General features: G+C 57.2%; 2 protein-coding genes across 3 annotated transcripts in view; both read right to left on the reverse strand.

The window, feature by feature from the left end:
* Window positions 1–652: 652 nt before the first annotated feature.
* Window positions 653–12529, reverse strand: LOC114907128 (laminin subunit beta-1-like). 2 transcript variants are annotated; one of them, XR_003796638.1, is made up of 14 exons: window positions 11107–12529; window positions 10798–10979; window positions 10514–10614; window positions 8338–10418; window positions 8087–8249; window positions 6007–6121; window positions 5647–5693; window positions 5440–5559; window positions 4307–4481; window positions 4071–4214; window positions 3754–3985; window positions 3512–3675; window positions 1768–3192; window positions 653–844 (listed from the first exon to the last, which is right to left on the reverse strand). XR_003796638.1 is itself a non-coding variant. In XM_029242408.1 (13 exons), exons 4-13 carry the CDS (start codon window positions 8394–8396, stop codon window positions 2951–2953), a joined length of 1461 nt encoding a protein of 486 aa, XP_029098241.1. In that variant the 5' UTR covers window positions 8397–10418; window positions 10514–10614; window positions 10798–10979; window positions 11107–12529; the 3' UTR covers window positions 1375–2950. The 2 variants fall into 2 exon arrangements, 1 of the variants encoding a protein (XP_029098241.1); XM_029242408.1 differs by lacking the exon at window positions 653–844 and having other exon boundaries at window positions 1375–3192.
* A 38-nt stretch (window positions 12530–12567) lies between these two features.
* CCDC71 (coiled-coil domain containing 71) overlaps window positions 12568–13131 on the reverse strand; it is a 3764-nt gene continuing 3200 nt past the window's right edge. The window contains exon 2 of the mRNA XM_029242407.1: window positions 12568–13131. This exon is cut by the window's right edge and continues 1148 nt beyond it. Within this exon, the coding sequence (XP_029098240.1) occupies window positions 12725–13131 (407 nt within the window). The 3' untranslated portion in view covers window positions 12568–12724.

The following is a 13131-nucleotide window of genomic DNA, read 5'->3' on the forward strand; positions in this document are numbered from 1 at the left end:
CCACTGGCAGGGTCAGTCAGACTCCTGGGTCCCCCAGATATGTAAGCAAAGGCACCTGGTCCCTTCCTCCTGCCCCAGCCTAGACCCCACCATCACCTGCGGCCCACCTACCTGCCTACTTGGCCTCACCTTGGGCTCCTGTGGCCTTCTTGAGCCAGGCCAAGCCCTTGACACAGTCTAGCTTCTGGGATAATTCTTCCAGATGTTCACACTGCCCCCTAACCCATGGCTCTCTTTCTGCTACAACCTGTCCTTTGGCCCACAGTGTCTGGGCCAATGCAGTTGTTTCCGGTCTGTGGGAGGATGGAGTATCAGCCTGGCCAGAGATGCCCTTTCCTCCCTGATTCCTCACTCAAGAAAACTCACCTCACTCCCAGACCCAGGACTCAGACAGGCCAACCCAAGACCCTCTGAATCCCTGACCCTGGGAGGCTAGCTGGAGACCTCCTTCCTACTGGCCCCAGACCCCTTGCCTGAGTCCAGCTATCCGTTCCATAAGTTGTCGTTGGGGCCCCACAGCGGGGGAAGGAGATTCCAGGAGTGTCTGGGCCTGCTGGAGTACCCCCTCCAGGCCTGCAGGTGCCCCCAGCACCCCAGCCAGGCATCCCCTGGTGTAAGGCGGCCACTTTGTGGGCCACAGTGTCCAGCTGTAGCTGGAGCAGAGCCAGGTGTTGGTCCCAGGAGGTGAAACAGGGAGGGCAGGACATGCAGTGTGGGAAGCCACCTCTGGAGCCACGGGCACATGCCTGGCACCTCAGCCCTGAGATGCCCTCTCTGCAGCAGCAGGTGCCTGTGTGTGGGTCACAGCTGGGCGAGATGGAGCCCTGGGGGTCACAGGCACAGGCTGTGGGGGAGAGAGAGGGTCAGGGTAGGGAGCAAGCAGCACTCACACTAGGCTTGCCGCCAAGAAGCCTGAGGAGGAGAATGACCCTGTGTGAGTATGAGAGCCTCACCTAAGCCACTGCTCAGAGCAGCCATGGGGGAACTTCCCTGGTGGTCCAGTGGGTAAGACTCCGCGCTCCCAATGCAGGGAGCCCGGATTCGATCCCTGGTTGGGGAACTAGATCTCACATGCATGCCGCAACTAAGATCCCGCACCCCACAACTAAAAAGATCCCACGTGCCGCAACTAAGACTCAGCACAGCCAAAATAAATTAAAAAATATTTTTTTTAAAAAAAGAGAATGGGGGCTTCCCTGGTGGCGCAGTGGTTGAGAGTCCGCCTGCCGATGCAGGGGACACGGGTTCGTGCCCCGGTCCGGGAATATCCCACATGCCGCGGAGCAGCTAGGCCTGTGAGCCATGGCCGCTGGGCCTGCGCGTCCGGAGCCTGTGCTCCACAATGGGAGAGGCCACGACAGTGAGAGGCCCGCGTACAGCAAAAAAAAAAAAAAAAGAGGACGGTCATGGGTACTGGCATCTACCCCAGCCAGAGAGGCCATACTGCATGGCAGCCTTTGGGCAGGAAAACAGCACAGGGCTCCAGGTGCTCTACAGCCCAGGGAGAGGTCAGTTTGGGTCAAGACTGGCAGGTGGGGTCAGGAAAGAACCACCCAATGTGTCTGCTCCGCAGGCCTACCCGACCTGGCCTAGCCAACACTTTCCCTACAGCTGTTTTCAGGAGTATTTCTTTAAGTTTTGGAGAAAACAGCAACAAACACGTGCTCTCCCTCAGGACAACCTGGTGGCTCCCCCGCCATCCCACAGGGAGGATCCCGTCAGGACAGCCTCACCCCTGGTGGTGGATTGTGTGAATGCCCTGCTCACCTCTGCACTCCCGCTCTGGGTCACCCCAGTACCCATCCTGATACCAGGAGCACATGCAGCCCCCAAATCCTGCCTGGCAGGGGCACTGACCCATGACCTGAAGGAAGAGTGTGTGGCCAGTCCGCAGAAACAAAGAGCCTTCTCTGGGGGAGGAAGAAGGAAAGGAGAGCTCAGAGGCAGCACACAGTCGCCTCCTCTCAGCCCTGTTCCTGCCCAGGCAGCACTCATACCTGTGCTTGGCTGAGGGCTTCTCCCCTCCTGCTTCCTCTGGTCTGACCCCCTTGGCCGGCCCCCACCTTGTCCCTACATTGCCAGCCTCGCCTCCCACAGACCGGCCCTCTGGGTTCTCAACTCCTGACCTGCTCCTCTGTGTCCTGAGTGGAGCACCCCACTGTTTCCACACGCTCACCCGCCGACTCCCACCCTCTCCTCACCAAGGACGCGAGAACACACTTCAGACCTCATCTCATTCAGTCCCTGACGTCTCTCCTCCTGGAAACACTCGCTTTCCATGGCCATCCATCTCTGCCTGCATCTCCCAATCCTCCCCCTCCGCCCGTGCCTCCTCTGCCTCCTTCCCAGCTGCACCCGGCCCCACCCGTGCCACACTCGTTCTGCTTGCCATGACCCACTCACAGTGCTTCACCTACACGCCAACACACGGTGGCACGTGGGGTCGGGCCCACGTGGTCTCATGTCTGCTCATAGCTAATGTTGCACCAGAACACACACAGCTGCTTGCAGCCACACACACTGCTGCTGGTAGTCACATTAACACTCACACTCACATCAGCCATAAATCACACCACAGGCACACACATTCACTCATACCTGGCCACGTGCCACGTGCTATGTGCGACAAGGGCTCACTCACTGGGTGATACACTGGCTGCAAAGTGTGTTGGGCACGGCGGCTGCAGGGCTTGCGGCCTCGGGGCCCACCCCCAGGTTCCAGAAGAGGGGGGCACAGCGGCTATAGTCCCGCCCCAGCGTGTGGGGGAAGCAGGGGCACTGCCCACTGACCTGGTTGCAGAAGCAGGCTTCAGCCCCAGACAGGCACCTCGCAGGTATGGTGCCCTGGCGGCCACAGCCACAGCCCGGGGAGAGGAAGGGCTTGATGGGGTCTGAGGAAAGAGAACGCACCCCCCACCTTGGGATACCCTCACCCATCCCACTCACACACTCATGCCGGCAGCCCCCTTGGTGCAGGCACTGCCTTGGAAGCCAGGCCCGCAGTGGGCACAGCCAGGGCCATGGCTGTGATGCTGACAGTGCTGGCAGCGTCCACTGTGGGGGTCACAGGCGGCTGGATCACGGGATCAATATTGTTGTTGCACTGGCAGGGCTGGCACAGACTCCTTCTGGGGTCATCTCCTGGCCAAGGGTGCCCAAAGTAGCCCAAGGAGCAGCGGTCGCAGCGGGGGCCTGGAGTGGATTGGGGTATGTGTGGGTTGTCTCAGTAGTCTTCCTGTACCTTTGGGGCCTCTGGGTCCCATTTAGCCAGCCAAAAGGTCTGAGGTCCAGCCAGGAGGGCAGAGGACACAATAGCTATATTATGACCCATCTTCTTGGCTTACAAGTTCCATTACTATAATTCCTCAAGAATGGGAACTTCTTGAGGAGAGGAGTGCGCCCTGCAGCTCAAACACACAGGTGACACTGGCAAAGATTTGCCTCGTGGACCTGATGGGATTGTGAACAAGTGAGCAGGGCCATGGGTTTGTCGCTGCCAACCATGCCTCACCTCCATAGCCAGATGCACAGAGACACAGGACACATCCACTGGTGCTGTCCACATGGCAGGAAGTCCCATGATAGATGCCTGAGCCAGGGTGCCCAGGACAGAGGCAGGGCCAGCACTGCTGGCCTGAGCCCAGGGTGGGGTCTCCGTAGTAGCCATCCAAGCACCTGGGGGCAGTAGCACATGGAATGGGGCCTAGCCCACTCATCACGATCCCTCCCCAACCCTTCCAGTGGCAGCCTCACCTCTCACAGTGCTGGCCCATTGTGGCCCCGTGGCAGTCCTGGCAGACTCCTGTGAGTGGATGGCACAACTCAGCAGCTCCATTGCAGGCACAGGGTTGGCAGCATGGGAAGCCCCACCAGCCATAGAGGCAGTGGTCACAGCAGCGACCAGCAAGGCCTGCCCGACAGGGGCACTGCCCGTTCACAGGGTTACAAATGGCATTGGTGGCACCCTTGGTGTGGCAGCAGCACTCTGTGGGAAATGACAGGGCAATCAAGCCCTAGAGAAAGGAGATGGCTGGTCCCAGATCCCACACCCACTGGCCCTGAGGGCTCACCACGGCAGCCAGTGGGCCGGAAGCCATATGTTCCAGGCCTGCAGTGGTCACAGGTACGACCATCAATGTTAGGGTGGCAGCAGCACTGCCCACCCAGCAGGGCACACTCGGTGGTCAGTGAACCCTGGGGGTGGCACTCACATGCTGCCAGGAGAAAGGGTAAGATCAGATGAACCTCATGGTGCCTCCTGCAACCCCTATCCTTCAGCCCCCTCAAGGCAGGGCCACACACTCACCAAGGCCACCCCCCTGGAACAGGGCAGAGATGCTGCAGGCAAGGCGGGCACAGGCCTCAGGCATAGTGCTGGAGAGGCTCATCCTCGCTGCCTCCATGCAGCCCGCCTTGTGGAGCTCCTGCAAGTGCCCCGTGGCCCCAGGGTCCACAGACCTCAGTCCAGGCAACCCTTTCACCTGTGGCAGGAGCACAACCTACTAGGAAGGTAAAGGGTGGAAGGCAGGGGGTAGTGAACCCAGTCCCACTCACTAACACCTACAATGGAACTTCTGTACGTTGGCCCTCACAGCCCCTTCCCACCCCTTTCCTGTTTCTCTTTTGATTCTGTTTCTCCTTCCTCTCCAATAGCCCTGATCTAGTCCAGGCAATGCCACCTCTCATTCAGAATCATTGAAGCAGCTTCCCCCTAACAATCCATCCTCCCCATGTCTCTTCCCTGCTCAAATCCCTTCCAGGGCTCCCCATTTCCCCAGGATAAGCCCTTCGCCTGGCCCACAAGTTCCTGTGAGGTCTGGCACCTGCCAGTCTCACCTTCTATCCCTGGCATGTGCTTTTCCCCTGCCTGATTCCCCCTCCCTACACTCTCCACCTGTCTCAATCCTCTTGGTGCAACTCTATGTCTCCACAATCCCCTGTCCCCTGAGCCCACTGCATCCATACTGTCCTGCTAATTTGTGTCTCCACCCAGATGTGGGGTGGAATCCCTAGGATCTCACCGAATCCAGAAGGATGGTGCCCCCCTCCCAGGTCTCTGCACCCCCTTGGTCTGCCATAGCCACAGGGTCATGGAGTAGCGTGTTCCAGGTTCAAAGTGGAAAAGTCTGGATAGAAACACAGCTCTGCAGGGACCGGGGAGAGGAGTCAGGGTGGGGTAAGGAGGTCATGATCATGTGGTCCCAGGAATGCCCCATTTCCACTGTGCAGACATGGGGTACAACATTTCATCATACAACCAATGGAAAAAGACCAACTTCTTAAACCCTGCCCTGTTTTAAATTAGGTCCCTGCTTTGATTGTTCTATGACATGATGGTATTCCATATTGGAAGGTTTCTACTTTGTTTGGATATTGCTTTGAATGTGTTGGCTACGTAACAGGGTCTTGGTATTTTGGGGGTCATGGGGTCTAGCCTACCTGTGTATCTGGGTCAAGGCCACCTGGAACAGCTGCTGAGGGCAGCAGATGGGCACAGCGGGTACTGCTGGGCTGGGATTGAGCATGGGCCCTGACTAATGCCTGCCACTCTTCAGATGCCTAGGGTTAGGGGTCAGTGGTCATAGAGCTGCCCCTACCCACCACCCAGCACCACCCATCCACCTGCCTGGCACCCATGCTACTGACCTGGGTCTCATAGCGTAGGACAATGTCACACTCCAGGGCAGAAGGCACTATGGGTGCCAGAAGAGAGAGGCCAGCCCCATCAACCACACGTGCAAAGTCTGAGCCAGTCCACAGTGTACAGCCAGCTCCCTGATGCAGGGGCAGGGGCTCCTTTGGGGACTGGATGTGAGACACTGACTCCCAGGTCCAGACCACTCCAGGGCCTAGGACCCTCAGGATTTAGATTCCCATTCCTCTAAGACCCCAGGGACTCATAGCCCTAGGGCTTGGGCCCATCCCGACTAAGACCTAGTGGCCTGTGACCCAACCCTGTTCCTCACACTCCTTACCTTGGGCAGCTGGTATTTGTAACAGGCTCACCTGGCAGGGTGGAGGCATATCGAGGGACACACTGTCTCTGAAGTCGGGGCCTGAGCCAACCAGGGGAGGTCCCTGGGGCTTGTGTACAGTGGGGAGGAGAAGGCTCGGGGGCTCCCTGTGGGCAAGTCAGGTGTCAGTGTCCTCCCACACTGTCCTGGGTCGGGTGAGGATTTTTTTGTCCGCGCCGTGCAGCTTGTGGGATCCTACTTCCCCAAGCAGGGATCAAACCCTCGCCCGAGGCAGTGAGAGCTGGGAGTCCTAACCACAGGACTGCCAGGGAATTCCCTGTCCTGGGAATATGGACTCCATCCAAGACACCAAACTTCTGACCATGCTGATGCTGCCTCACTTGGACCTGCCTCACCTTCCTAACCCTGTCTGGCCTCTTCTTCCAACTAGCTCTCTCTGGACACTCTCTCCCTCCCCTGAGCACCAAGGTGTGAGCCTTGATTTCCTCCTGCCCCTGCCCCTCCTGGACACTCACAAGCAGCTGGGGGTCAGCAGGCTGGAGGCCCAGACCAAGCTCAGCTTCAGTAGTGGCCTGGTCGAGGCCAGCACAGAAGTACCCAGACCAGTGTTCACGGCAGTGGTGGAGACAGAGGTGGGGACGGCAGAGGCAGAGGCCCTCCCTTGCAGAACACCTGAGCCAGCGTAGGGGTGGGGACGGGACAGAGTCAGCTCCCAATTCTTGTCCCTTGACCTGGACCCCCAGTCCCTGTCTTGTACCCGCAAAGTCACAGTCACAGGGCCGACAGCCTAGTGAGTCACTACTCAGACCCCAGAAGTTGGGCTATAAGAGAAAGTAGGTGGGTGGAGAAAGGACAGGAAGACCTGGGCAAGGAGAGGAGGATCAGGAGCCTGGAAGGCCATATGCTGGGACTGCTCATTGCAGGAAGAAGCAAGGGTGAGGCCCAGGGCTTTAATGCTCTTCTGCCTCTGGCTGAGAAGTGGAGAGGAGACCCTGGTGTACTCCTGCACGGCTTCATGGAGGGGAGGTAAGAGGTAAGAAGATGAGGTCACAGCCAGGGGTAAAATAAAAGTTAAACAAAGGATTTGTAATGTTCGAGAGGCAAGAAAGGAATACACTGAGTGTCCCTTCAAACACTTTTGCTGTGAAACACCTTTAAATTCAGTGCATAATACTGTTGTAACTCTTTTAAATGCTTTTCTTTCGTTCCCAAAGCTCCCACCTGAGGGCATGTGCTGGTTCAGCTAGCCAAGGTGGCACTGACTCTAGTGACCAGATCAGGAAGTGGCACCAACCCACCAGCAAGGCTTAGTCTGCAGTCACACTGATTACAACCTTGTACTTGTCAGCTTCTAGGAGCTCAGCACCCAAAATCAAGGTCAAATCAGAAGGTGGGTCAAACCTCACCAGACAACGGCTGCAGTCCCATCCAGAGACAAGGCGTTTGCAGTGATAGGCACCACTGGAGAGATCACAGGCATGAGTGCCAGGGATGCAGCCCCGGGGATTGCACCTGCAGGCTAAGGCACAGGGCTGTCAGGGTGCTAATGAGTGCTGCAGGGGTAGGTAGGTGCATGCGTTATTAGAGCAGTAATTGGGGGCAGAGCAAGGAGGACCTGGTGGTGGGGGTCCACTCTGAGGGTCACTCACACTGGCAGCCCTTTGACTGCGAGCTCAGGCCGTAGTGACCAGGCCAGAGGAGTCACAGCACTGGCCCCACACGTGAACTTTGCAGCGATACTGCCCAGAGAAGAGGCCCGAGGTTTCATCTGTGTGGGCATCACACAAACCACTTTCCAGGGCACCCAAAGGGTTGCAGTCACAGGCTAGATCAGGGGTCAGAAGTGTGGACAGAGTCAGGTCAGAGGTCACCATTGAAACTGAAGGAACAGGGTCAGAATTAGGATTGGGGGTTGGAGGGCTCACGTTTGCAGGAGTGAAGGGAGCAGGGAGCCTCCCTGGGATCTCGGTGGAAGAAGGGCTGGCAGAGCTCACAGCGGCACCCAGGTGTCTTGTGTTGACATGCATCACACACACCTCCACTCACATTGCTAGATGCGAGATACAGGGCCATGTCAAAGTGACAACTGAGGGCATGCCCATGACACTCACATTCTGGAGCAGAACAAGGAAGGTGGATATGGAGTGGGCTGGCCTGGCAGGCATGGGGGTGCCCAGGCTCTGCTGCCTGCCATGGGTGGTCCTGGTGCAGGTCCTGGCAGTGCTCACGGTGGGCACCAGCTCTGTGGTGGCAGCAGACACAAAGGCCATGCACCTGGCAGGGAGGAGGGCAAGACGAGTCTACCCCAGTCCCCCAGCTTGCCTTCCCACCAGCCACAGGATGCCCCTCCTACGGTACTCACCATGCCTTCCACGTTGGGTGGGACCCTGGGTGCAGGCCTGTACTCAGAGGCATGGCCATGGCACAGGCAGCTGCCTTGGACCACAAGCTCAGAGGGCATAGTAGTAGAAGGGGTGTCCCTTGAAGCCCCCCTGGGGCCTGTCACCCAGTGTGTGCAGTTTGAAGTTTGCATGGAGGTTAGTCACATGCAGGAGCTCTGGAGACAGATCGAGAGCCCTCAGGTACACTGGTTGTTACCCCTCTATGGCTGATAGAGAAGGAATTGGTGGAGGTCTCTCCCCTCTCTACATCATTGCAGCCACCTCCTCCAGCACCCATGCTGTAGGACTCTCCCATCCCTGCTCCCCTGATTATACCATTTTAGGATGACCACAGCCTAATGGTGATTATCCCACCTCTGCACTGCTCCAGACCTGATATCACTCCTGAGCTGAGACCTGCATATCCCACTGCTTCCTGGACACCCCTTTCTGGTATCTCTAGATATTGGAAACCTGCTTCCCCAAGGCAGTAAAGGATTCCAGTCCCCAGCCCATCATTAGAAATCAGCTTATTATCCAGCCAAACCACATAAGGTATGTTTATTTACTGACTGCCTTTCTCATTTCTATGTCAGCTCCAAGACAGATAACTTGTCTATCTGCTCACCACTGAGCAAGGCCCAGAAGATGCCTGGCACACAGTGGGGCTCCATGGGCACTTGTTAAATGTACACATGGATGGAAAGATGGGGCCATGGCTCCTCTTGCTCCTCACAGCTTAAGTCAGCTACCAAGCCGAGGCCACCTCCTGTATCTCTTTGCCAATGCTCCCCTTTCTCTTGATCAGAGGAACACACAACAGCTGCTCTAGGCCCTAGTAAGGCCGGGGGGGGGGGGGGGGGGGGCGTGTATGTGCACGCATGCTCAGGGTAAGTAGTTGGTAATAATCGAAGTCAAGGTGGGTGGAGAACGTAGAATGTAAAGAAAAAGCTACTTTGGGGTTTGTCCTCCTACTCTGGTACTCTCCTGGCCTGGCTCTGGGCTGCCCTGCTGGGTTATGATTATGTCTCTCTAGTCCTTTAACAAGACTTCTGTTTTACAAGGAAGAGGTCACACCCAGAGACGCCCTGGCGCCACCTGGAGGCAGCTTCAGGAATGCAGGGTACCAATCAAGGCCAGGGTGATGAATCAAAGTGGGGAGGGCAGACAGGGGGCCGTGATGGGGAACAGTGACAGTGGCTTACAAAGGGGAGAGTTATGAGGTACACTGTGATAGGAGCAGAGGTGGGGGACAAAGATTGGGCTGGCATGGCCAGCAGTGATAACCACAATGGGGCCTCACAAAGGAATTCAGCGATGGGGCAGAGATAAGGGACAGAGATGAAAACTGCTACCCAGGCCAGTCCCTATGCACTGGGCACAGGTATGGGACAGGAATGGGGAGCCGTAACAGGGACCATAATGCAGCAGAGCTGGGAAACAATCCTTGGGGGACTGGGCTGGCTTGCCCGCCACCCTGCCCTGCGGTGCGCATACCCAGGTAGGACCTCACTTGCCACCAGGGGGTATCTGGTTTTCCCAAAAAAGGAGTACAGGACTGGCTGTGGGGATAATTACCCTGAACCTTGGTATTATTTGGGTTCTCCACCAGAATGGCTGGATCCAGAACTTTGAAATTACCTAAGAAGCAAGCCTGAGCTTCTGGCTTCATCCCAGGGCCTAACCCCCCTTCCTCTGGGCCTGACCTCTCCCTCAGTGGAAGTCTCGATGTCTTAAGTAATGCTGCTCACAGATGAGGTCACTGACTCTGTGGCCAGGGGCAAGAGGAATCCCAGGAAAGAGGCCTAAGCAGTTGTGGGCAAAGTAGCGGTACACGTGCCAGAAGTGGCCATGGTCCACTGAGCGCTCAAGGAGCAGAGCCAGAATGTCTGGGGATAGGAGGGGGTCCTTGGGTCACCAGAGGCAAACATCACCGGTGGCCATCAGGTCAGGAGGCAGAGAATAAGCTTTCAGTCTCGGGCAGTGGGTCACCTTGAAAGTCATGATGAGGTGGGTAAAGTAAAAGGCATCTTCTAGGTCCAGCTGGTGACATTCTCAACACCTGTAACCACAAGGGCTGGTCAGTGGCCAGGCCTTGACCCTGATCCCAGCCCTGCACACATGGGCACACAAGGACCCTCACCACGCTCTGCTCACCAGCAGATCCTTTTGCCGCCAGGACCACTGTGGGAGATCACGTTCTCAATGCCATGGCTTTTCCAGTCCCAAGAGTCACAAAAGCAGCAATTCTCAGCATCCTGGAGGGATGCCCAATGAGACTGACTAGGCAGGAGGTGCCTGGTTTGCCACAACCCCCTCCAAAATTTCACAGCACAGGCCTCTCCCTCTGGCCCTTGTCAATGACCTGAACTCCCACAGGTGCTGAACCTGCCCAAAAAAATCCAAGATGCCATCTCCAGAGCCCGTACCCTCCTCCCTACCTGTAGGTTACTGACAACGCAGTAGAGTTCAGGGCCACGGAGGCCACAGGTGGATGAGGTTCGAAGGTTCTGGCCAGAGCCAATAATCAGGTTGCTGGTAGGTGGGTAGCAGCTGCTGCCTGAGCAGCCGGGTGGAGGAAGTTTGTCTGGCACGTCCCGGGCAGTTGCTCTGGGAGCCTGAACTGGGAGGGGCAGGGTCTGAGTATAGAGATCCTAGGGGTACGCCCCCCACCTCACCCCATCCCACAGGGAGGCCCGATGATTTCCTCTCCCCCTCCAGATGGCTCTCAGGTAGAGACCACCTCTCACCCATTGGTAGCAGCAGCAGCAGAGCTGAAAGGAGGGGCTAGCCCGGCTGGGAGTCCTGGGCTGTTGGAGCTAGAATCAGGCCAGAGAGAGAGAATACAGAGTGTGCCCCTAGCTGGGCTGCCCTTAAGGATCTGAGTGTGGCCCTCAGGTCCTTCCCCATACTCACAAGGTAGATGAACTCAAGGATGCCAGAGGCAAGGAGCATGCATGGTTGTGGAATCATGGTACAGCTGGGAGAAGGGTGGGGGGGTGTCCCCAGAGCCTGGGAAACCAAGAGAGGCCGTGCCCAGGGAAAGGATATTAATAGCAGTCACCAGATGCAGAAGGTGGGGAGGGGGGCACCAAGAAGCAGAGCTTCTTTACAGGTCCGCCATCCAACGCAGCTGCTGCTGGCGCAGCCAGGGTTCAGACTAACCCTCAGACAGAAAAGATCCAATTCTCATTCAAATGAGGCTTCCACCCCTAGCTCTGAAAGGCTGTTCCGTCTCCAGGAGCCTCTGGGGAATGTATCCCCCTCCCCGCCAGCCCCAGCCACTGCCTTTCAGGCTGGGCAGACAGTGATGGATTGGCAGATGGGCAGGGAGCTAGTTTTGTTCAGGGCTCAGGGCTCTGTCCCCTCTCCAAAGCAGGAAGAACCAATAATGTCTGAACATACAGGCCCCTGTTGGAAGACATGCTGAGGCTGGACCTGGGAATAGAGCACTTGGAACCCAGGCAGAAAGCACTGAGAGGCAGTGTGGAAACTCTCCATGCTCAGAGACCGCAGCACTCCACCCATCCAATATAATTCCTTGGTCAGTGAGGGGACTCTGTGGCCCTACAACCCAGAGCTACCCTGGCCCCTGACTCAAGCCCCAACCCCTTGCCACCAACTGGGGAAGTCGACGGTAGTCCCTCTCCTGAAAGAAGCAGAGAAAAGAGTAGGCAGAAGTACTTCAGCCGATTTAGGCCCCGCCCTGCCCCAGACAAGCCCACACAAAGCTCCAAGGTTTCAGCCAGAGTAGACTGGAAGACAAGGCCAGGCTGTCTGCACCTCCCCTTCCCTGGCCTAAAAACCTGCAGGCTGCAAGTTTCCCCACAGAGCCACCTATTGTCCTCCTCCAAGGGAGCATCCGGATTATCAAACCAGGGCAGCCCCAAGGGGAGGTGTCCCACCTTAGAGTGGCTCTGCCCCTGCCCTCAGAGGCCTGGAGGCTGCCCTTCACTCACATCCATGACCTTCCCTGGGCTACCAGGACCCTCTCTGGCATTCCTGTTCCTGGGGCTACCTTTTCTAAACACCCAAACTGGCCTACCAGCAGTCACATATACAAAAAAAGACCATGGAGTGTGGGCAGGGAGACTGGAAGGTGGAAAGGTATAAAACGTGATAGATGGAATAGTGGACATACAACTTGAAGAGTAACAAGTCACAGTGCATCGCGCCATGACACCATCCCTCCCACCCGCCCACCCCACCCCACATCCTCCAGTCTCTGAAAGGAGGCTGGTGGCTCCCAGGGCCCTGGAGAGGCACCCAGAGTCTTTAGGGTTGTGGAATCCATGGGCATTGCACACTGTGCCACTGGCCACACAGACAACTGGGCTCAGTTTCCCCAAACGTTGCTACGTGAAGGAATCAGGGTGCTGAGTATGGCAGCAATGGCTGAAGTCGTATTACAGGGGAAAGGTTCACACGGAGGATCCGTTGAGCCTGCTGCCGCACCTCATCATCTGAGGACTGCCTGGCCACCTTGATGGCCCGGAATTTTAGCAGCTTTGCCGTTCCAGGTCCTAGCCATACCTTAGGGGATTGGGGCCCAAGCCGTGTTCTCTTCTGGGGAGGAAGATCCTTTGCCTCCTCAGTCCTTTTCCTCTTCTGTCCCACAGTCTCAGGGCAGCTTTTCCGGCCCCTCCTTGCAGTCCTGGCCTGAACAGACCTTTTTGGCCTGCCCCTGCCCCTGGGCTGGGTCCGAGCCACCTTGGCCCTGGCCCGCACTGCCTTGGCCTTGGCCCTGGCCCGCATTGCCTTGGCCTTGGCCCTGG

The sequence above is a fragment of the Monodon monoceros genome, unplaced genomic scaffold (assembly GCF_005190385.1).
Source record: "Monodon monoceros isolate NGI ecotype Baffin Bay Population unplaced genomic scaffold, NGI_Narwhal_1 Super_Scaffold_3, whole genome shotgun sequence".
Classification (NCBI taxonomy): Eukaryota; Metazoa; Chordata; class Mammalia; order Artiodactyla; family Monodontidae; genus Monodon; species Monodon monoceros.